General features: G+C 43.6%; 1 protein-coding gene across 2 annotated transcripts in view; it reads right to left on the bottom strand.

The window, feature by feature from the left end:
• LOC128687492 (collagen alpha-1(XV) chain-like) overlaps positions 1-24,246 on the bottom strand; it is a 121,052-nt gene that overhangs the window by 45,380 nt on the left and 51,426 nt on the right. For both annotated transcript variants that reach the window (XM_070083897.1, XM_070083898.1), the window contains exons 2-5: positions 9,999-10,065; positions 9,490-9,536; positions 2,430-2,453; positions 2,137-2,280 (exon numbers count right to left, since the gene is read on the bottom strand). In XM_070083897.1, the coding sequence (XP_069939998.1) occupies positions 2,137-2,280; positions 2,430-2,453; positions 9,490-9,536; positions 9,999-10,065 (282 nt within the window). The remainder of the gene's footprint in view (positions 1-2,136; positions 2,281-2,429; positions 2,454-9,489; positions 9,537-9,998; positions 10,066-24,246) is intronic.

Genomic DNA, 24,246 nt, shown 5'->3' with positions numbered 1-24,246 from the left:
TACTTCCTAATATCTCTCTGGCTCATTTGTGTCTTCAACTTCCAATTGTGGCCTCTTGTTTCTGTGTCCCCTCCCTGGAACATCCTGTCTTTGTCCACCTTGTCTATTCCACGCAGTATTTTATATGTCGTTATCATGTCTCCCCTGACCCTCCTGTCCTCCAGTGTCGTCAGGCCGATTTCCCTTAATCTTTCTTCATAGGACATTCCCCTTAGCTCTGGAACTAACCTTGTGGCAAACCTTTGTACTTTCTCTAGTTTCTTGACGTGCTTTATCAAGTGCGGGTTCCAAACAGGTGCTGCATACTCCAGTATGGGCCTGACGTACACGGTGTACAGTGTCTTGAACGATTCCTTACTAAGGTATCGGAATGCTGTTCTCAGGTTTGCCAGGCGCACATAAGCTGCAGCAGTTATCTGATTGATGTTTGCTTCCGGAGACATGTTCGGTGTTATACTCACCCCAAGATCTTTCTCCTTGAGTGAGGTTTGCAGTCTTTGTGTGTGTGTGTGTGTGTGTGTGTGTGTGTGTGTGTGTGTGTGTGTGTGTGTGTGTGTGTATACTTTCATGAAGGATAATAAACTCTGAAGCGTGTGTATAAGTACTGACACCATCCTTGGTAATACTGTTCCTGCAGGGGATATATATGAACTGCAACACCTGTTATATCTGGCATTACTACATCTGTTTATATCTGGCATTACTACATCTGTTTATATCTGGCATTACTACATCTGATTATATCTGGCATTAATACATCTGTTTGTATCTGGCATTTATATATGTTTACATCTGGCATTTATACATCTTATTATCTCTTTATATCTGGCATTTATACTTGTTTATATTTGGCATTTATGCAATTCATTCTCTATATCTGGCATTTATACATGGTGATATCTGGCATTTATACATTTCTTTATGTATAATTCTGACTCACGAAATCGTAATGACGCGATTGCAAACAAACCATACCACGGGCGGGATTTGAACCCGCGGTCAGAGCCTCAAAACTCCAGACCGTCGCGTTAGCCACTGGACCAGCTAGCCACAATAAGATTTGTCCAACTAGGTATATTTCTACACCATAGGAAGGTTAGCACAGGCACCACTGTGACCACAAATGCAAGTTTTTACAGACGAATCTCCAGCTAGCGTGGCCGTGACGAACTCTAGCTCAAGTCCCCTCAATGCCGTCAACATGACTCACGAAATCGTAATGACACGATTGCAAACAAATCATACCAGTGGCTAACGCGACGGTCTGGAGTTTTGAGACTCTCTGACCGCGGGTTCAAATCCCGCCCGTGGTATGGTTTGTATGATTCTGACTTTGCTGCTGTAGATAATTATATCTGTAGAGCCTATTTCCCTGAGGACATATTTCTTGTAGACCCTTTCCTGTATGGGTGTCTATACACCCTTGTCTATACTCCGAGGCCTACTTCTCTAGGCCTTTTTCTATGTAGTTCCCCCTACTACAACAGGCCTCTTCTGTAGTGTTTTCCCCCTCTTAGGTCTCAGGAATAGTCATACACCCAGGGCTAGTCATACACCCAGGGCTAGTCATATACCCAGGGTTAGTCATACACCCAGGGTTAGTCATACACCCAGGGTTAGTCATACACCCAGGGCTAGTCATACACCCAGGGTTAGTCATACACCCAGGGCTAGTCATACACCCAGGGCTAGTCATACACCCAGGGTTAGTCATACACCCAGGGCTAGTCATACACTCAGGGCTAGTCATATACCCAGGGTTAGTCATACACTCAGGGCTAGTCATATACCCAGGGTTAGTCATACACTCAGGGCTAGTCATATACCCAGGGTTAGTCATACACTCAGGGCTAGTCATATACCCAGGGTTAGTCATACACCCAGGGTTAGTCATACACCCAGGGTTAGTCATACACCCAGGGCTAGTCATATACCCAGGGTTAGTCATACACTCAGGGCTAGTCATACACCCAGGTTTAGTCATACACCCAGGGCTAGTCATATACCCAGGGTTAGTCATACACCCAGGGCTAGTCATATACCCAGGGTTAGTCATACACTCAGGGCTAGTCATACACCCAGGGTTAGTCATACACCCAGGGCTAGTCATACACTCACTGATAGTCATACACTCACGGATAGTCCAGGAGGGCTAGGTTTGCCGTCCCGGCCCGGGGGTCCAGGAGGTCCACGTCTGACATGAGTCCGGACCAGGTGGATCAGAGCTGTCATGTTACACCCACAGTGTCCGACCACGCCCACCTCGTCCGCCCACTCATCCTGTAGTGGGCGTAACACACCCGTATGAACTTCTCTCTCGAATAACTGTGAGTGGAATTTCACGATAACTCACATGTAATCAATATAAGCATAATAAAGCAAAGGGGAAGAAAAATAGCAATAACTAAGATAACACGCGATATACTTACCTGAGGCACGAACAAACCAGAAGTCTGAAATATGAGAGAACTTATATACTAACAATAATATAATATGGTAAATGAGGGTTAACAATAGCTTAATATGTTAAACGAGAATTAACAATAGGCTGATATGTTAAATGCTTCAAGGTAACTCGGATATAACATGTATAGTAAGAAAAGTGTATTATGACATGCTGCTGCAGTTAGTGATCTGCCTGTCTGTCTGGTTGTCTGTCTGTGATATATCTGTCTGTGGTCTGTCTGTTTGTGGTCTGTTTGTGGTCGGTTCCTGGCCTGTCTGTGGTTTGTCTGTTCGTGGTCTGTTTGTGGCGTGTCTGTGGTCTGTCTGTCTGTTTGTTGGTGGTCAGTCTGAGCAGCCACACAGCTAAGTACACACATTACATTCAGATAATAAATGATCTAACAAACACCAAAATAATTAACACATCTCAGAAGAGTGTGATAATTCGGGAATTATTAAAGTAAAAAACAGATCCAAGTATCACAGCAAATTTGAATCACAAAAAATATAATCAAATATGAAGTTTGTGGAAGATAGTTATTATTATATTCAAAGGGGAGCGGGAAACCCGTACGGGTCATAGAGCTCCAGGGGAATGGGAGGTAATCAAGTATGATCCGAGGAACAGGAGGGTAAAGCCAGTTCCTCGGATCAAAAGCTCTATATTCAACAATACAGAGGTTAAGGAAGCACCTAGTGTCTGCTGGGAAGGTCAACATTAGCCTACCTAACTTGTTATACAATACTACTGTTGTTCCTCTCTTGGATTTGACAAGAGTAAATATAGACTGATAATGTGGAAAGAAGGAAGAAGGAGAGAGGGAGGAAGGGTATTAAGGGTAGGTAGGAAGGAACAGGATAGAGCAAGGATTTGTGAGAATGGATGCAAGAACCGGAAGGAGAGGGATAGAGATAGAAAGAGAAGGCTAATGGGAGGGAGGGAGGTGAAGAGTGAGGGAGAGAAAGAAAAGGCTAGGAGGGAGAGAGGTGAAGAGTTAGGAAGAGAGGGAGAAAGAAAAGGCTAGAGGGAGAGAGAGGTGAAGAGTGAGAGGTGAAAAGTGAGGGAGGAAGAGAGGAAGAAAATGTCGGAGAGAACGAGTGGTGGAAAGAAAGATGGAGAGAGCTTTACCAAAACCTGGTGCCTGCAGTCACAGTCAGGTGGTCCACTTCTCACACAGTGTTGGCATCTTATACTCTCAGTCAATACTGACGCCATCACCCAATACTGCCTCACCCTTCTTACTTCCACCATATATATATATATATATATATATATATATATATATATATATATATATATATATATATATATATATATATATATATATATATATATATATATATATATATATATATTCAAGCATTAAATAATAGATATGTCACAATTTGACATTATTGGGTTATCTTAAGCTGAATCTATATAATATACTTTTTTATGTGCCCATAACATGTAAGCCCTAAAGCCTATTGAAAAAAAAATGAAACTTATGTTATAAACTCAAAGCCTACTTAAAAATTTCCCTGAATTACAAGGCAGCGGCTTTAGTGAGTGTTGAGAGTGTGAGGTGAAGTGTACTGAAGCCAGGGGAAGAGTACTGAAGCCAGGGGAAGAGTACTGAAGCCAGGGGAAGAGTACTGAAGCCAGGGGAAGAGTACTGAAGCCAGGGGAAGAGTACTGAAGCCAGGGGAAGAGTACTGAAGCCAGGGGAAGTGTACTGAAGCCAGGGGAAGAGTACTGAAGCCAGGGGAAGTGTACTGAAGCCAGGGGAAGAGTACTGAAGCCAGGGGAAGAGTACTGAAGCCAGGGGAAGAGTACTGAAGCCAGGGCAAGAGTACTGAAGCCAGGGCAAGAGTACTGAAGCCAGGGGAAGTGTACTGAAGCCAGGGGAAGAGTACTGAAGCCAGGGGAAGTGTACTGAAGCCAGGGGAAGAGTACTGAAGCCAGGGGAAGAGTACTGAAGCCAGGGGAAGAGTACTGAAGCCAGGGGAAGAGTACTGAAGCCAGGGGAAGAGTACTGAAGCCAGGGGAAGAGTACTGAAGCCAGGGGAAGAGTACTGAAGCCAGGGGAAGAGTACTGAAGCCAGGGGAAGAGTACTGAAGCCAGGGGAAGTGTACTGAAGCCAGAAGAGTACTGAAGCCAGGGGAAGAGTACTGAAGCCAGGGGAAGAGTGTACTGAAGCCAGGGGAAGAGTACTGAAGCCAGGGGAAGAGTACTGAAGCCAGGGGAAGAGTGTACTGAAGCCAGGGGAAGAGTACTGAAGCCAGGGGAAGAGTACTGAAGCCAGGGGAAGAGTACTGAAGCCAGGGGAAGAGTACTGAAGCCAGGGGAAGAGTACTGAAGCCAGGGGAAGTGTACTGAAGCCAGGGGAAGAGTACTGAAGCCAGGGGAAGAGTACTGAAGCCAGGGGAAGTGTACTGAAGCCAGAAGAGTGTACTGAAGCCAGGGGAAGAGTACTGAAGCCAGGGGAAGAGTGTACTGAAGCCAAGAGAAGAATGTACTGAAGCCAGGAGAAGAGTGTACTGAAGCCAGGGGAAGAGTGTACTGAAGCCAGGGGAAGAGTACTGAAGCCAGGGGAAGAGTACTGAAGCCAGGGGAAGTGTACTGAAGCCAGGGGAAGAGTGTACTGAAGCCAGGGGAAGAGTGTACTGAAGCCAGGGGAAGAGTACTGAAGCCAGGGGAAGAGTACTGAAGCCAGGGGAAGAGTACTGAAGCCAGGGGAAGTGTAAGAGAAGAGTGTACTGAAGCCAGGGGAAGAGTACTGAAGCCAGGGGAAGAGTGTACTGAAGCCAAGAGAAGAATGTACTGAAGCCAGGAGAAGAGTGTACTGAAGCCAGGGGAAGAGTGTACTGAAGCCAGGGGAAGAGTACTGAAGCCAGGGGAAGAGTACTGAAGCCAGGGGAAGAGTACTGAAGCCAGGGGAAGAGTACTGAAGCCAGGGGAAGTGTACTGAAGCCAGAAGAGTGTACTGAAGCCAGGGGAAGAGTACTGAAGCCAGGGGAAGAGTACTGAAGCCAGGGGAAGAGTACTGAAGCCAGGGGAAGAGTACTGAAGCCAGGGGAAGTGTACTGAAGCCAGAAGAGTGTACTGAAGCCAGGGGAAGAGTACTGAAGCCAGGGGAAGAGTGTACTGAAGCCAAGAGAAGAATGTACTGAAGCCAGGAGAAGAGTGTACTGAAGCCAGGGGAAGAGTGTACTGAAGCCAGGGGAAGAGTACTGAAGCCAGGGGAAGAGTGTACTGAAGCCAGGGGAAGAGTACTGAAGCCAGGGGAAGAGTGTACTGAAGCCAGGGGAAGAGTGTACTGAAGCCAGGGGAAGAGTGTACTGAAGCCAGGGGAAGAGTACTGAAGCCAGGGGAAGAGTGTACTGAAGCCAGGGGAAGAGTGTACTGAAGCCAGGGGAAGAGTGTACTGAAGCCAGGGGAAGAGTGTACTGAAGCCAGGGGAAGAGTGTACTGAGCCAGGGGAAGAGTGTACTGAAGCCAGGAGAAGAGTGTATTGAAGCCAGGGGAAGAGTACTGAAGCCAGGGGAAGAGTGTACTGAAGCCAGGGGAACAGTGTACTGAAGCCAGGGGAAGAGTACTGAAGCCAGGGGAAGAGTGTACTGAAGCCAGGGGAAGAGTACTGAAGCCAGGGGAAGAGTGTACTGAAGCCAGGGGAAGAGTACTGAAGCCAGGGGAAGAGTGTACTGAAGGCTGGAGAAGAATATACTGAAGCCAGGGGAAGAGTACTGAAGCCAGGGGAAGAGTGTACTGAAGCCAGGGGAAGAGTACTGAAGCCAGGCACTACAAGACGGCTTTACAAGGCTATAACCTGCTACTGTAACCAGAATATTATCTAATGGTTATAGTTAAAACTATATATATGTAATAAAGTTGGTAGAATTACCGACAATGTGTAAAGTAAAAGGACACAAGTGCAACTAATGTGACATTTTATTGTGGCAACGTTTCGCTCTCCAGGAGCTTTATCAAGCTGTTACAAACAATACATGGACACAGAGGGTATATATAGGCTCAGAGTGAGGTGCAATACTAGTGGTAGTAGTAGTAGTAGTAGTAGTGACAAAAGTAATACAATATGGTTGAGCAATTAATTCGTACATGAGTAAAAGGATATAAAAGCTATATTACCCAAGTAATAGCTTTTATATCCTTTTACTCATGTACGAATTAATTGCTCATCCATATTGTATTACTTTTGTCACTACTACTACTACTACTACCACTAGTATTGCACCTCACTCTGAGCCTATATATACCCTCTGTGTCCAAGTATTGTTTGTAACAGCTTGATAAAGCTTCTGGAGAGCGAAACGTTGCCACAATAAAATGTCACATTAGTTGCACTTGTGTCCTTTTACTTTACAAGTATATATATATTTTAAGGGGGTGGCGGGATATGTGAGTGGAATGCCTCGGTCAGGTGACCGACAGCTCCAGCTGCGAGTCATCGTATGAGCAAGACCCGCGTCCAGATACACTTCTGCCCCTATTAGGCCTTGCCCACATATGACCTCGGCAACAACTGTTGCATATGTCCTCTGGCTCCAGCAGGTGTTGCACATGTATACAATACAGACAAAATGATGAAATGTATTAATGTTGGTAGAATTACCGACAATATGGTAGGTAAAAGGACACATTAGTTGCACTTGTGTACCTTTACCCAACACAGTCATGAATTAGACACATGTGCAACATCTAGCCATTTTTGTAGACGTTTCATGCAGCGGCTTATCAATACAATACATGAGCATGATGTGAAGACTGTATAAATTATACATGTATACAGAAGACAGTGAAATATAAGGTAATCAGTCCGTGAGCCTAGTAGCAGGTGGTGAACAATGTAATTTTCAAAATTACGATATTCATCACTTGCTCCTAGGCTGAGGGACTGATTACCTTATCTTCCACTGTTTTTATATAATTCCATAGTCTTTAGACTATGGCTATGTATTGTAGTAATAAAGCCACTGGTGGGCGAAACGTTTACAAATAAAGATACCCAGATGTTGCACTTTTCTAATTCATTACACAACCTGTGGGTTTAGCGCTTCCTTTTAAGTATAATGATAATAATAATCCAATTCATTTCAAGTATCTTATTCAATCACTTGTTTGTATCGTGATCTTGTACATTTATCTTCCTTCCTACAAGGCTGTGTAGTACAGGGTGTTTCACTCCTACGAGGCCCCGAGTTATCCTACAAGTAGGAGGTCCCGAGTTATCCTACAAGTAGGAGGTCCCGAGTTATCCTACAAGTAGGAGGTCCCGAGTTATCCTACAAGTAGGAGGTCCCGAGTTATCCTACAAGTAGGAGGTCCCGAGTTATCCTACAAGTAGGAAGCCCCGAGTTATCCTACAAGTAGGAGGTCCTGAGTTATCCTACAAGTAGGAGGTCCTGAGTTATCCTACAAGTAGGAGGTCCCGAGTTATCCTACAAGTAGGAGGTCCCGAGTTATCCTACAAGTAGGAGGTCCTGAGTTATCCTACAAGTAGGAGGTCCCGAGTTATCCTACAAGTAGGAGGTCCCGAGTTATCCTACAAGTAGGAGGCCCCGAGTTATCCTACAAGTAGGAGGTCCTGAGTTATCCTACAAGTAGGAGGTCCCGAGTTATCCTACAAGTAGGAGGTCCCGAGTTATCCTACAAGTAGGAGGCCCCGAGTTATCCTACAAGTAGGAGGTCCCGAGTTATCCTACAAATAGGAGGTCCCGAGTTATCCTACAAGTAGGAAGTCCCGAGTTATCCTACAAGTAGGAGGTCCCGAGTTATCCTACAAGTAGGAGGTCCCGAGTTATCCTACAAGTAGGAGGTCCCGAGTTATCCTACAAGTAGGAGGCCCCGAGTTATCCTTCAAGTAGCAGGCCCCGAGTACAAACTAGAGAGTTGCAACTACAGGAGTACCAACTCGGGGCCTCCAACGAGTGAAACACCCAGAAGCTTCAATCCTCATTTAATTTTTCTTACTGTCACTCGAACTGGCATTCTACTTCTCTTCTTATCCTTACATAGTCAGTCCTCACTATCCTCACTCTCATATTCTGTGCTCTCCTCTGTGTTCTGTATTTTTTTTTATTTGCATACCTCCAAGAAGATATAAACAAAGTTTTCCAGTGGGCAACGGTAAACAATATGATGTTCAATGAGGACAAATTCCAACTACTCCGTTATGGAAAACTGGAGGAGATAATAACTAGAACAGAGTATACTACAGACTCTGGCCATACAATAGAGCGGAAAAATAATGTAAAGGACCTGGGAGTAGTAATGTCTGAGGATCTCACTTTCAAGGATCACAACAGTGCCACGATCGCATGTGCAAAGAAAATGATAGGATGGATAATGAGAACGTTCCAAACGAGAGATGCCAAGCCAATGATGATCCTTTTCAAATCACTTGTTCTCTCTAGGCTGGAATACTGCTGTACATTAACATCTCCATTCAAAGCAGGTGAAATCGCAGATCTAGAGAGTGTACAGAGATCCTTTACTGCACGTATAAGTTCTGTCAAGCACCTTAACTACTGGGAACGCTTCGAAGCACTTGACTTGTACTCGTTGGAACGCAGGAGGGAGAGATATATCATAATCTACACTTGGAAAATCTTGGAAGGAATGGTCCCAAATCTGCACACAGAAATCACTCCCTACGAAAGTAAAAGACTGGGCAGGCGATGCAAAATGCCGCCAATAAAAAGTAGGGGCGCCATTGGTACACTAAGAGAAAACACCATAAGTGTCCGGGGCCCAAAACTGTTCAACAGCCTCCCATCAAGCATTAGGGGAATTGCCAATAAACCCCTGGCTGCCTTCAAGAGAGAGCTGGACAGATACCTAAAGTCAGTGCCGGATCAGCCGGGCTGTGGCTCGTACGTCGGACTGCGTGCGGCCAGCAGTAACAGCCTAGTTGATCAGGCCCTGATCCATCGGGAGGCCTGGTCATGGACTGGGCTGCGGGGGCGTTGATCCCTGGAATAACCTCCAGGTAACCTCCAGGTAACCATTTTGCTTGATCCTCTTAATGTGTGTCTACACTTACCTCACTGTCAATGTGCTGTCCATTCATCAAGTCATCGTCATATGATTCTGTTGATAAAGCCAAATATTAATTACCTTCAACTTAGGCCTCAGAATTATCATAAATGCCACTATATGAGTACAATAATATATATATATATATATATATATATATATATATATATATATATATATATATATATATATATATATATACATACATACATACATACATACATACATATATAATAAAAAGCAACAGAACAGAGTTAAACACATTATTATTATTATTATCATTATTATTATCATCGTTATTATTATTATCATCATCATCATCATTATTACTATAAACTCGTTGGGATCAGAGGCTGGAGAATGAGAAGCATGATCTGAGGGAGAATAGCTCAGATTCCTTAGATCAAAAACTCTTCACCAGCCTCAAGAGAGAGAGAGAGAGAGAGAGAGAGAGAGAGGTATACCCAGTGAGTATAAGCAGTGTGAGAGTATACTTATAAAAAACATAATACTCACGCCAGAGCGTCTCCTGATGCTCGTATATAGGTTCCAGGTGATCAGGTTTCAGGTTACCTCCGTCCAGCTGAAATAATGGAAAACTTGTTATTCACCTCTCTGATGAATGAATGAGGACGAGATGAAGCCAAGAGCTTTATCAAATTATGTTTCACTCTACGTGGAGCTTATCAAGTTATGTTTCACTCTACGTGGAGCTTATCAAGTTATGTTTCACTGTAGAGTAGTGGTTCCCAAACTGGGGGTAAATTACCCCCTGGGGGTAATTTAACCATTTTTGGGGGGTAATGGAGAGGTGACAGAAAAAAAGTTATGAATTCTGAAAATCAAGAAAACAATGCGGTACCCGGTATGAGGATTATTGTTAACTTTGTCTTAGTATATAAAGTTGTAAAGTAAACCTATTATAAGTAAGTAATAAAGTTAAACCAAATAACAATAAACATCAAAAACTAATATACAGTATTAGAAAAGAAGAAATATATAGCTAAGTGTGTGGAAACCCAAAAGTATTTTGACAAGTATGCTTCAGGACAAAAGTCACTCAGTAGCCCAGATCGACCTGTCCAGTACGCGTCACTCACTTCCTGAGGCTGCCTCTATTTCACACTGTCAGTTTATCTGTGAGCATCAGCCGAGGTAGACATAAGCTGGTATGTATGTGTACTGCCCTGTGCAGTATATAGTTAGTATTTACCCACTGTTACTGTGAATTTGTAGCTATTATTAATTTTATATATAATGTATGTGTGGTTCTTACGTTTTCAATGGTTTTGCTAGGATTAGCAGAGTATGCAAGGCTGTATACGTTCACGTTTAGCCATATATATCAATAATAACAACATTTTGTGAAAGGGGTAACATGCTTTATGTGGCATGTTAAATTGGGTAACAAGCTGAAAAAGTTTGGGAACCACTGAAGAGCTTTATCAAGTTATGTTGACATCCGTGTAGAGCTTTATCAAGTTATGTTGACATCCGTGTAGAGCTTTATCAAGTTATGTTGACATCCGTGTAGAGCTTTATCAAGTTATGTTGACATCCGTGTAGAGCTTTATCAAGTTATGTTGACATCCGTGTAGAGCTTTATCAAGTTATATTGACATCCGTGTAGAGCTTTATCAAGTTATGTTGACATCCGTGTAGAGCTTTATCAAGTTATGTTGACATCCGTGTAGAGCTTTATCAAGTTATGTTGACATCCGTGTAGAGCTTTATCAAGTTATGTTGACATCCGTGTAGAGCTTTATCAAGTTATGTTGACATCCGTGTAGAGCTTTATCAAGTTATGTTGACATCCGTGTAGAGCTTTATCAAGTTATGTTGACATCCGTGTAGAGCTTTATCAAGTTATGTTGACATCCGTGTAGAGCTTTATCAAGTTTTGATGGTTTTATATTTATATTTTACCTCTCCGAAGTGTACCCCGTCCATCTAGCAGACGGCAGCGGCTAGTTTATTGTGCACCCCATCCATCCAGTGGATAGTAGTGGTTGATTTATTGTGCACCTCAAATCCATCCTGTGGATGGTAGTACCTCATATCCATCCTGTGGATGGTAGTACCTCATATCCATCCTGTGGATGGTAGTACCTCATATCCATCCTGTGGATGGTAGTACCTCATATGCATCCTGTGGATGGTAGTACCTCATATCCATCCTGTGGATGGTAGTACCTCATATCCATCCTGTGGATGGTAGTACCTCATATGCATCCTGTGGATGGTAGTACCTCATATCCATCCTGTGGATGGTAGTACCTCATATGCATCCTGTGGATGGTAGTACCTCATATCCATCCTGTGGATGGTAGTACCTCATATCCATCCTGTGGATGGTAGTACCTCATATCCATCCTGTGGATGGTAGTACCTCATATCCATCCTGTGGATGGTAGTACCTCATATCCATCCTGTGGATGGTAGTACCTCATATCCATCCTGTGGATGGTAGTACCTCATATCCATCCTGTGGATGGTAGTACCTCATATCCATCCTGTGGATGGTAGTACCTCATATCCATCCTGTGGAGCAGTTATCACAGCGCTGGGCTCTGAAATGAATGAGATAGGATAACACTTGGCCTGCAAATTCAACTATGTAAAACAAACCTGCTGCTTGTCTGCTGGGCCCACCGGGACACCTACCTCTTGAGGCCATAACAACATGTCACCTCTCATACCCAAGTCCTCGGATTAAAGACCCTTGTACAATAAACCTCCATAGAGCGAACATGCCACCTCTGGTGGCCGCTGTAACGAGGCAATGATTACCATTTCCTTGTTATTACTGTGTCAGGGGGCGACACCCCCATACCCCCCCCCAATCTTAATCCACCCATGGAGAGGTTAGGGTACTTTAAGCCTTCTGTCTCCTTCAGTTAAAAGTCATTGCCGCTTGGCGTGTCCCCTCAGCCTGTTTCCCCTCATCATGTTGCCATCAAAGCCTCATTATTTTTCCCCTTAACTCACGCACGCCTTAGCAAATGTGATATAAAACAGCTTTCTTATATTTCTTCTTCTGCCTTGGCTGCAACTTGCTGCTGTTTGCAATGGCTGTCTGCGAGGAGAGACAGGCAGCTAGCAACATCTGTTGTTGGGGCAATGGATGAATTCCCTACTATGTTTGTTAACTGCTCATTACTCTGTAATTTGTCTATGATTGTAATCATGTCATAACGTGTTTATCATTCATTACCTTTGAAACTTGTCATGATTGTGACCAGCTCTACCTGGAGCTCATTACCTTTGTAAATTCTCATGATTAATGTGTTTATGATTCATTACCTTTGCAATTATTCATGAGTGTGACCAGCTCTACCTGGAGCTCATTACCTTTGTAACTTAGTCATGATTATGACCAGATCTAGTTCATTACCTTTGTAACTTGCTAAGCTATCAAAACTTTGGAGTCCAGTCCCTGGGCCAATTATGTACCTCTGTACCTCTGTAATCTTTTGACTACCGCCCACAGGATGGGTATGGGGTGCATAATAAACATATTAAACTAACTGCCTTGGCTGCTATGTGACAGCCAACATAGTTACGTTGCTCTTCTGTATGCAAGCACGTCCTTATAAGGGCAGGGCAGATCTAGTTCCCTGGATCAAGAGCCCCCTCGCCAGCATCAAGGGGGAACATAACAAGTGTAGTCAGCTGGGCGTCTCATATACGTCTCGCTGCTCTCAGAACTGTCAACCCTCGCTGCTTGTGCTGTCAAGGCTTTTTAACTCAAGTTTGCAGGCTTGGCTTATACAGCAATGATCGTCTGAAGAAGAATTAGACACATGTGCAACATCTGGGTATCTTTATCTGTACACGTTTCGCTCGAAATGCTCTGCATAACAAGGGGTTTTCTGCATGCACACCTACATGCAGGGTTGCATTAAGGCCTGGGCTGTAGGAGCTGCAGCTCATTGGCCTCTGCCAGCTGGAGAGCCTCCGGGGGGCTGCAGCCCAGGGGCCTCTGCCAGCTGGAGAGCCTCCAGGGGGCTGCAGCTCAGGGGCCTCTGCCAGCTGGAGAGCCTCCAGGGGCCTGCAGCTCAGGGGTCTCCGCCAGCTGGAGAGCCTCCAGGGGCCTGCAGCTCAGGGGTCTCCGCCAGCTGGAGAGCCTCCAGGGGGCTGCAGCTCAGGGGTCTCCGCCAGCTGGAGAGCCTCCAGGGGGCTGCAGCTCAGGGGTCTCCGCCAGCTGGAGAGCCTCCAGGGGGCTGCAGCTCAGGGGTCTCCGCCAGCTGGAGAGCCTCCAGGGGGCTGCAGCTCAGGGGTCTCCGCCAGCTGGAGAGCCTCCAGGGGGCTGCAGCTCAGGGGTCTCCGCCAGCTGGAGAGCCTCCAGGGGGCTGCAGCTCAGGGGTCTCCGCCAGCTGGAGAGCCTCCAGGGATTAAGTGAAACGTATTCACAGTTACTGTTGTAATATAATTATAGTATGTTATTATATCACGAGTATGATGAACAGTTGACTGATGCGACTAATTGTTTTGCTTTTGAAAATATGACTGGGGCCTCAGTACCTACAGCACAGCCCCAGGGACACAGCAAAGCCCCAGGGACACAGCACAGCCCCAGGGACACAGCACAGCCCCAGGGACACAGCACAGCCCCAGGGACACAGCACAGCCCCAGGGACACAGCACAGCCCCAGGGACACAACACAGCCCCAGGGACACAACACAGCCCCAGGGACACAACACAGCCCCAGGGACACAACACAGCCCCAGGGACACAGCACAGCCCCAGGGAAATACAAAATCCGGCTCCGCCTAATGTCACTAATCTCTGTACAAACATTGTTTCATGCTGAAATAAAGAATATAATTGTCTAGTGGCTTTATCAGTACAAGGACGTCAAGACTGCAGAACTATATACAAAAGATGAGGTAATCATGCCGGGGACTACCTAGATGGGAATTTCCCAAATTCCTCCTATCTTGCTCCAACTGAGCCCATGGAAGTCACCGAGATTATAAAGTCACTTAAAAATAACTCAGGGAATCTGTCTCATGTCCCACCATTATTGTACAAGAGAGCGGCCCATGTCCTCTCGCATGCTATCTCATTACTTTTTAACAAGTCACTAGAAACTAGCACCTTCCTGAAACTACTCAAGACGGCAAGGGTTACACCAATACATAAAGGTGGTGACCCTACAGATTTAAACAACTATAGGCCAATATCAAACTTACCATTGCTATCCAAAATCTCGTGCACAGGAGACTATATTCATTTATAACGGCACAAAACATACTCAACCCCTGCCAATTTGGATTCAGGAAAAATAAAAGCACTAACGATGCAATCATAAAAATGCTAGATCTGCTTTACACAGCATTGGAAAATAAGGAATATCCACTAGGAATTTTTATTGACCTAAGAAAAGCTTTTGACACAGTAGACCACGGCATCCTACTCCACAAACTTGACCATTATGGTATAAGAGGCCATGCGCTTGCATATTTCAAATCTTACCTTACTAATAGGTATCAGTATGTCACCATTAAAGACACAGCATCAACCACACAGCCACTTGATACTGGAGTTCCGCAGGGAAGTGTCCTTGGTCCCCTGCTCTTCCTCATATACATCAATGATCTTCCAAACGTATCTCAACACCTGAACCCCATTCTTTTTGCTGACGACACGACTTATGTCATCTCTCACCCTAATCTTGCCACCCTCAACACCATTGTTAATGAGGAGCTGATCAAAATATCGACTTGGATGACAGCCAATAAACTTACGCTTAACACTGACAAAACCTACTACATTATGTTTGGTAGCAGAGCAGGAGATGCGCAAATTAACATTAAGATCGACAACACTCTAATTGCCAGGCATAATGAGGGCAAATTCCTAGGCCTATACCTCGACAACAACCTGAACTTCAGCACCCATATCCAACACATAACCAAAAAAGTATCCAAAACGGTTGGGATCCTCTCCAAGATACGATACTACGTGCCGCAAACTGCCCTTCTCACACTGTACCATTCACTTATATATCCATACCTCACCTATGCTATATGTGCTTGGGGTTCAACTGCAGCAACACACCTAAAGCCAATAATAACCCAACAAAAAGCCGCAGTAAGAATAATCACTAAATCCCATCCCTGGCAACACCCCCCCCCCCACTCTTCATAGATCTAAACTTACTCCCTGTTCAGTACATCCACACTTACTACTGTGCAATCTACATCTACAGGACCTTAAATTCCAATATTAACCTTGACCTAAAACGCTTTCTTGATAGTTGCGACAGAACCCACAGGCACAACACCAGACACAAACATCTCTATAACATTCCCCGTGTCCGACTAAACCTTTACAAAAATTCAATGTATGTCAAAGGCCCTAAAATCTGGAACACCCTACCTGAGAACTCTAGAACTGCAGACACATTCATCACCTTCAAAACTACCATCAGAAAACATCTTATCTCCCTGATACACCCTGTCAACTAATTACACGAATACCACCTGGTGGTTAACACTTACACTCACTCACCCATTTGACCATAAACAGAAATATCAATCTCAATCTCAAAATAATGAATCTTAACTAGTCATAAGTTGGCCTGTGATGCTCCAATACTGAAACTATGTATAGTGCCAAAACAAAAGCATTCACATTGCTAAACTCACAAACTAGTATTTAGTCACTTAGCCATAATACCAACTTACCTCATAATTTTGTAATATTTTAAACTTAAGATTTAATTTAAGTCTGCCCGGAATGCCTAGCCATGCTAGGTGTTCTAGTGGTACACTCTGTAATTATTATTTTACTACATGTAAACAATACAATAACCAAATTCTGTAAACTCAGCATTGTAATCCTTATAGAGAATAAACTTTGAATTTGAATTTGAATTTGGAGTTGAAGAGAACTTTACTCTTGAAGCACAGAATGAAAAAAATAATAATCAGGGAACGGATGGTGTTCGAAGTCATGTCAAGTTGGTCTTAAAACTCACAGGTCATGGATTCAAACCCCACCCGTTGCGTGGTTTGTTGGCATTAGCGGTATTATACATAAGGGAAGTTGCCAGTAGACCTCCAGTAGTCTTAAAAGTGACCTGGATAGGCACTTCAAGTCAGTACCTGACCAGCCGAGCTGTGGTTCCTACGTTGGTTTACATGTGGCCAGCAGTAACAGTCTGGTTGATGAGGCCCTCAGAAATGTTCAAGAAATGGCAAAGTATTTTATCCACAGTGGTATATTACAGACCATTCTGGAGAAATACCCTGACTTTGCTCCCTGTAAATAAAGCATTACCACGTGTGTGTGTACTCACCTAGTTGAGGTTGCAGGGGTCGAGTCCGAGCTCCTGGCCCCGCCTCTTCACTGATCGCCACTAGGTCACTCTCCCTGAACCGTGAGCTTTATCATACCTCTGCTTAAAGCTATGTATGGATCCTGCCTCCACTACATCGCTTCCCAAACTATTCCACTTCCTGACTACTCTGTGGCTGAAGAAATACTTCCTAACATCCCTGTGATTCATCTGTATCTTCAACTTCCAACTGTGTCCCCTTGTTGCTGTGTCCCATCTCTGGAACATCCTGTCTTTGTACACCTTGTCAGCTCCTCTCAGTATTTTGCATGTCGTTATCATGTCCCCCCTACCTCTCCTGTCCTCCAGTGCCTCCAGTACTCACCTAGTTGTACTCACCTAGTTGAGGTTGCGGGGGTCGAGTCCGAGCTCCTGGCCTCGCCTCTGTGTGTGTGCGCGTGTGCGTGTGTGTGTGTGTGTGTGTGTGTGTGTGTGTGTGTGTGTGTGTGTGTGTGTGTGTGTGTGTGTGTGTGTGTGTGTGTGTGTGTGTGTGTGTGTGTGACTCAACAATCAACATTTGCACCAATAACTCACTACAGTTGTGACCGGGTGTGGAAGTGTGAATTGCTCATTACTCTAAAATTTGTTCATGATTGTAGCCATGTATAAACGTAAGTAACCATTCTTACAGTATTCATTACCTTTGTAACTTGTGAGTTCATTACCTTGTACCTAGTTCAGCCATCACAACTTTGGGGCCCAGTCCCTGGACCCATTGTGTACCTCTGTAATCTGTAAATACCTTTGTAACTTGTCATGATTGTGACTAGACCTACCTGGAGTTCATTACCTTTGTAAATTGTGAGTTCATTACCTTTGTAACTTGCTCAGCTATCAAAACTTTGAGGCCCAGTCCCTGGACCCATTATGTACCTCTGTAATCTTTTGACTACCGCCCACAGGATGGCTATGGGGTGCATAATAAAGATATTAAACTAACCTGATCCACCACGAGGCCTGGCCATGGACCGGGCCACGGGGATGTTGACCCCCGGAGCACCCTCCAGGTATACTCCAGATATTACGGTTTCCTGAGTCAAGCACACAGTGCACATTCACCGTATGCTAACTCCACACCACAGTAATTTTATAGAACGCTGATTTCGTTCGTTTACGTTTCATTATTGGTCTGGGAGCGCTGGAGCACCATCACTCTCCTCCCTCACCCCCTTCCCTTCCCCTGCCCATTAAGAAGGTGTAAACAGAGTATTGCCCACTACAATCCCTGGTTCTGAGGCGCTACACTTCGTGTATTACACCTGAGTCGACACTGTTGTGTGGTCTTAAATGACCACTACACTATGATGAAGGTGGGATGGTGGGAAAGGAGAGGAAAGGATCAAGGATGATTTGAAAGGATGGGAAGGGAGCTAGGGTAGCGGAAAAGAGGTAAACTACTTACCAAGTGGGGTGAATGGGGAGGCTGAGAAAGAATAAGATACATCAGGGATGTGTTGGCACCCTTTCTATACATGACAGTTACACAGTGGGGACAAAAGCTGTGTTTCCTTGTCATATTCCATCGTACAGGGTGGGTCACATAGTGTTGAAATGTGTCAGCCTGAGCTGGGAGACTTCAGTAGTGTCAGCCTGAGCTGGGAGACTTCAGTAGTGTCAGCCTGAGCTGGGAGACTTCAGTAGTGTCAGCCTGAGCTGGGAGACTTCAGTAGTGTCAGCCTGAGCTGGGAGACTTCAGTAGTGTCAGCCTGAGCTGGGAGACTTCAGTAGTGTCAGCCTCAGCTGGGAGACTTCAGTAGTGTCAGCCTGAGCTGGGAGACTTCAGTAGTGTCAGCCTGAGCTGGGAGACTTCAGTAGTGTCAGCCTGAGCTGGGAGACTTCAGTATTGTCAGCCTCAGCTGGGAGACTTCAGTAGTGTCAGCCTGAGTTGGGAGACTTCAGTAGTGTCAGCCTGAGTTGGGAGACTTCAGTAGTGTCAGCCTGAGCTGGGAGACTTCAGTAGTGTCAGCATGAGCTGGGAGACTTCAGTAGTGTCAGCCTGAGTTGGGAGACTTCAGTAGTGTCAGCCTGAGTTGGGAGACTTCAGTAGTGTCAGCCTGAGCTGGGAGACTTCAGTAGTGTCAGCATGAGCTGGGAGACTTCAGTAGTGTCAGCCTGAGTTGGGAGACTTCAGTAGTGTCAGCCTGAGCTGGGAGACTTCAGTAGTGTCAGTCTGAGCTGGGAGACTTCAGTTGTGTCAGCATGAGCTGGGAGACTTCAGTAGTGTCAGCCTGAGTGGGGAAACTTCAGTTGTGTCAGCCCATCCAGGACTCAAGTCCGGCCTGCCGGTTTCCCTGAATCCCTTCATAAATGTTACTTTGCTCGCACTCCAACAGCACGTCAAGTATTAAAAACCATTTGTCTACATTCACTCCTATCAAATACGCTCACGTATGCCCGCTGGAAGTCTAGCAATACTGCGCCTGGCCAACCAAATTTACATACAGAAGGCAGGTTAAGTTTAATATGTTTATTATGCACCCCATACCCATCCTGTGGGCGGTAGTCAAAAGATTACAGAGGTACATAATTGGTCCAGGGACTGGACTCCAAAGTTTTGATAGCTGAGGAAGTTACAGAGGTAATGAATTCACAATTTACAAAGGTAATGAACTCACAATTTACAAAGGTAATGAACTCACAATTTACAAAGGTAATGAACTCACAATTTACAAAGGTAATGAACTCACAATTTACAAAGGTAATGAACTCACAATTTACAAAGGTAATAAACTCAGGGCAAAAAGAAATTTGGAACATCTCAATACAGACCTAAGAATACATATCTAAGAATGCGTATTTGAGAATACATATCTAATACGTATCTAAGAATACATATCTAAGAAATACTTAAGAATACATATCTAAGAAATACTTAAGAATACATATCTAAGAAATACTTAAGAATACATATCTAAGAAATACTTAAGAATACATATCTAAGAAATACTTAAGAATACATATCTAAGAAATACTTAAGAATACATATCTAAGAAATACTTAAGAATACATATCTAAGAAATACTTAAGAATACATATCTAAGAAATACTTAAGAATACATATCTAAGAAATACTTAAGAATACATATCTAAGAAATACTTAAGAATACATATCTAAGAAATACTTAAGAATACATATCTAAGAAATACTTAAGAATACATATCTAAGAAATACTTAAGAATACATATCTAAGAAATACTTAAGAATACATATCTAAGAAATACTTAAGAATACATATCTAAGAAATACTTAAGAATACATATCTAAGAAATACTTAAGAATACATATCTAAAAATATAGAGAAACAAAGCAAATTCACTCTTACATCACCTTAGATTTTAAAGCAGATTTTATGCCTGAATGAGTGAGGGCTGTGAGGGAGGGGGAAGAGTGAGGGTAAGGGAGGTGAGGGGAGGGGAAGGGGAAGTGAGGGGAAACGTATATAGTACACAACATTTCATTAAGGAAGCCACAGTATCTGTGACGCAAGTAGCATCAACACCATCCATTATCTGTGACGCAAGTAGCATCAACACCATCCATTATCTGAATATCTCACTATTATTATCATACCTACATAATATTACCAATAACACCTTGATAATAATAATAATAATAATAATAATAATAATAATAATAATAATAATAATAATAAAATATAATAATAATAAAATATAATAATAATAATAATAATAATAATAATAATAATAATAATAATAATAATAATAATAATAATAATAATAATAATAATAATAATAATAATAATAATAATAATAATAATAATAATAAAATATAATAATAATAATAATAATAATAATAATAAAATATAATAATAATAATATACAATAATAATAATAACTATCATTATCATCATAAACATCAATAATAATACTAGGATAACAGTAATAATAACAACAACAACAACAACAACAACAACAGCAACAGCAACAACAACAACAACAACAACAGCAACAACAACAACAACAACAACAACAACAACAACAACAACAGCAACAGCAACAACAACAACAACAACAACAACAACAACAACGACACTAACAACAACAACTCTCAGAGCAACAGTATTAATGTATTAAGGGGAAAGTGCTAAATCCGTAGGGGCATACAGTACCTGAGGAATGGTAGGCAATGAGGTTCGGTCCAAGGAAGGGGAGCAACAAGAGCCCTCCCCCTCACCAGCATCAAGGAACCTCCCTCGATGGGGCGGATGAGAACATCAGTAACTACAAAATACCATTACATCAACCACATCAATCACAATCCTGGCACTATCATGGCACGATAAGTGTGCCACTACCATGGCACCATAAACATGGCACTAACACTGCACCATGTGCCACAACACCACACTTAGTGTTACAACCTTCCAGATACTGTTCTGTTAGGACGGTAAGTAGCAATATTTGGGTAGACCGGAAGTTATAAATGGTCTGTCCTTTCGTCTCTTAACCAACACAAAAGCTGAAGGCCTCAGCTTAGGCCTAAAGTTAGCTAGAGTCGTGCCTAAACACCAAAAAGACGCGTACTGTAGCACCATCAACAACAGATACAACGACGTAGACTGCAGGAGAGATTATCTCCTAGGCATCATCATGGGAGAGGCTATCTCCTAGGCATCATCATGGGAGAGGCTATCTCCTAGGCAGCATCATGGGGAGAGATTATCTCCTAGGCATCATCATGGGAGAGGCTATCTCCTAGGCAGCATGATGGGAAGAGATTATCTCTTAGGCAGCATCATGGAGAGAGATTATCTCCTAGGCAGCATCATGGAGAGAGATTATCTCCTAGGCAGCATCATGGGGAGAGATTATCTCCTAGGCAGCATCATGGAGAGAGATTATCTCCTAGGCAGCATCATGGAGAGAGATTATATCCTAGGCAGCATCATGGGGAGAGATTATCTCCTAGGCAGCATCATGGGGAGAGATTATCTTCTAGGCAGCATCATGGGAGAAGTTATTTCCTAGGCAGCATCATGGGAAAAGTTATCTCCTAGGCAGCATCACAGGAAAGGTTATCTCCTAGGCAGCATCATACTAAAGGTTATCTTCTAGGCAGCATCATAGGAAATGTTATCTCCTAGGCAGCATCATAGGAAATGTTATCTCCTAGGCAGCATCATAGGAAACGTTATCTTCTAGGCAGCATCATAGGAAACGTTATCTTCTAGGCAGCATCATAGGAAACGTTATCTTCTAGGCAGCATCATAGGAAAGGTTATCTCCTAGGCAGCATCATAGGAAATGTTATCTCCTAGGCAGCATCATAGGGAACGTTATCTCCTAGGCAGCATCATAGGAAAGGTTATCTCCTAGCCAGTATCATGGGAGAAGTTATCTCTTAGGCAGCATCATGGGAGAAGTTATCTCCTAGGCAGCATCATGGGAGAAGATATCTCCTAGGCAGCATCATGGGAGAAGTTATCTCCTAGTCAGCATCATGGGAGAAGTTATCTCCTAGTCAGCATCATGGGAGAAGTTATCTCCTAGTCAGCATCATGAGAGAAGTTATCTCTTAGGCAGCATCATGGGAGAAGTTATCTCCTAGGCAGCATCATGGGAGAAGATATCTCCTAGGCAGCCACATGGGAGAAGTTATCTCCTAGTCAGCATCATGGGAGAAGTTATCTCCTAGTCAGCATCATGGGAGAAGTTATCTCCTAGGCAGCATCACAGGAAAGGCTGTCAGCATCAAGCCACCTTCTCTCCCTCCTTTCCCATGAAAAAATCAAGGTACAAATGCTTCACCAGGAAAGTGTGACCACCAAACAGGTAGTTTACAATCTCGTATGACTTAATGGTGTTTGTGCTATTAATGTTATGGAGGCACCAATGTGAGGTTCACTCTCCCACCCCATTAATACCATCATTAAATAGTCATTAATCACTGTTACAATCTTAATTCCTTCTTGTTTTTGACTTCGTTAGCGCCTTGGGCAATCCCCGTGACCTGGTCTCTGACCTTACTTTTTTGGGGGGTCTGGAGCAATCATGATCGTGGCCTGGTCCATGACCTTTGTTGGTTTGATGCCATGAGAGTAATAAGGATGACTGACTAGTTGTGTTGCGAATCTTGAGCTGTGTACGATCCCTCAGGAATTATCTCTATTTCTCTTCACATCACGCAGCGCTCCATCTCTCCTTGCCCTCGTCTCCCACAAGAGGGAGTGTGAGGGAGCCTGGAAGAGGCGTGATGGCTAGGGAGGGATGGAGATAGAAGGAAGGAGGGAGAGATGGAATGAGGGAGGGCAGAGGAAATAACTTCCAAGACACATCTGATACCTGGATGATACTGGCGATTGACTGTTGGTGAGGTTACTATTAAGGTGGAGTCTCAGCTCCTGGCCCCACTTACTATCACACGACTGATAACACAGGCTTCCTGCCTCGTGAACCCTTCCGTGACTATCCCTAAAACTGTGTATGATGCCTGCTTCCACCGCCTCCTCAACCAAGTCATTCCACTAACCGGACCACCCCGAGGCTGAAAAATTACTTCCTAATATCTCTGTGGCAGCATCCTCAAACTGTTTTCCCTGTGTACTCTATAAGAAGCACTTTCAAGAAATAGGTAAGTACCTGGGTGTTAATTTCCTTACGCCTGCTGTCCTTGTTCCCCTTAGCAGTAAGTAGGTACCTGGGTATTAGTCTCCTTACACCTACCGCCCCTTTTCACCTAGCAGTAAGAAGGTACCTGGTGCTAGTCACCTTACACCTGCTGTAACTGTTCACCCAGCAGTAAGTAGGTACCTGGGTGTTAGTTTCCTTATACCTGCTGACCTTGTTCATCTTAGCAATAAGTACGTGCCTGGGTGTTAGTGGACATTATTATTATTATTATTATTAAGGGGGAGCGCTACACCCATAGGATTATACAGAGCAAGTGGGGAGGATGGGAGGCATTCAGGCTCAGTTCAGGGAACTGGAGCACAGATCCAATTCCCTAAATCAAGAGCCCTTCACCAGCGTCAAGGAACCTCCCTTGAGGGGTGTGTTAGAGGACAGTTGTGGGTGGCATCCCGAGGAAGACAGCCAAACCATTACTAGCATTTCCTTAGGACACAAGGACGACATTTCGCCCTGTGAGGAGGGAAATGTTCTAAAACGTTTTTCTTCGACTTTCTTAAGTTATCCAAATAAAATCTTAAAAATGGTGGATATCAAAGCAAAATCCTTCATATAATTATTATCATCGTCATTATTATTGCTATTATTATTTTCATTATTTCGACAAAAACTTCAATAGTATTATTATTATTTTATTAATTCAATGCAAAATCATTTATATTATTATTATTGTTTTTATTATCGTCATTATTATTATTAATTATTATTATCATTATATCATCAAGAGAGTGCCAATCTAGACTGGCACTGATGCCAAGTCCTCGCTTCGC

This window comes from Cherax quadricarinatus, chromosome 11 (genome assembly GCF_038502225.1).
Source record: "Cherax quadricarinatus isolate ZL_2023a chromosome 11, ASM3850222v1, whole genome shotgun sequence".
Taxonomy (NCBI): domain Eukaryota; kingdom Metazoa; phylum Arthropoda; class Malacostraca; order Decapoda; family Parastacidae; genus Cherax; species Cherax quadricarinatus.
The sequence above is the reverse complement of the archived record's forward strand: the minus strand, read 5'-3'. Positions and strand labels throughout refer to the sequence as shown.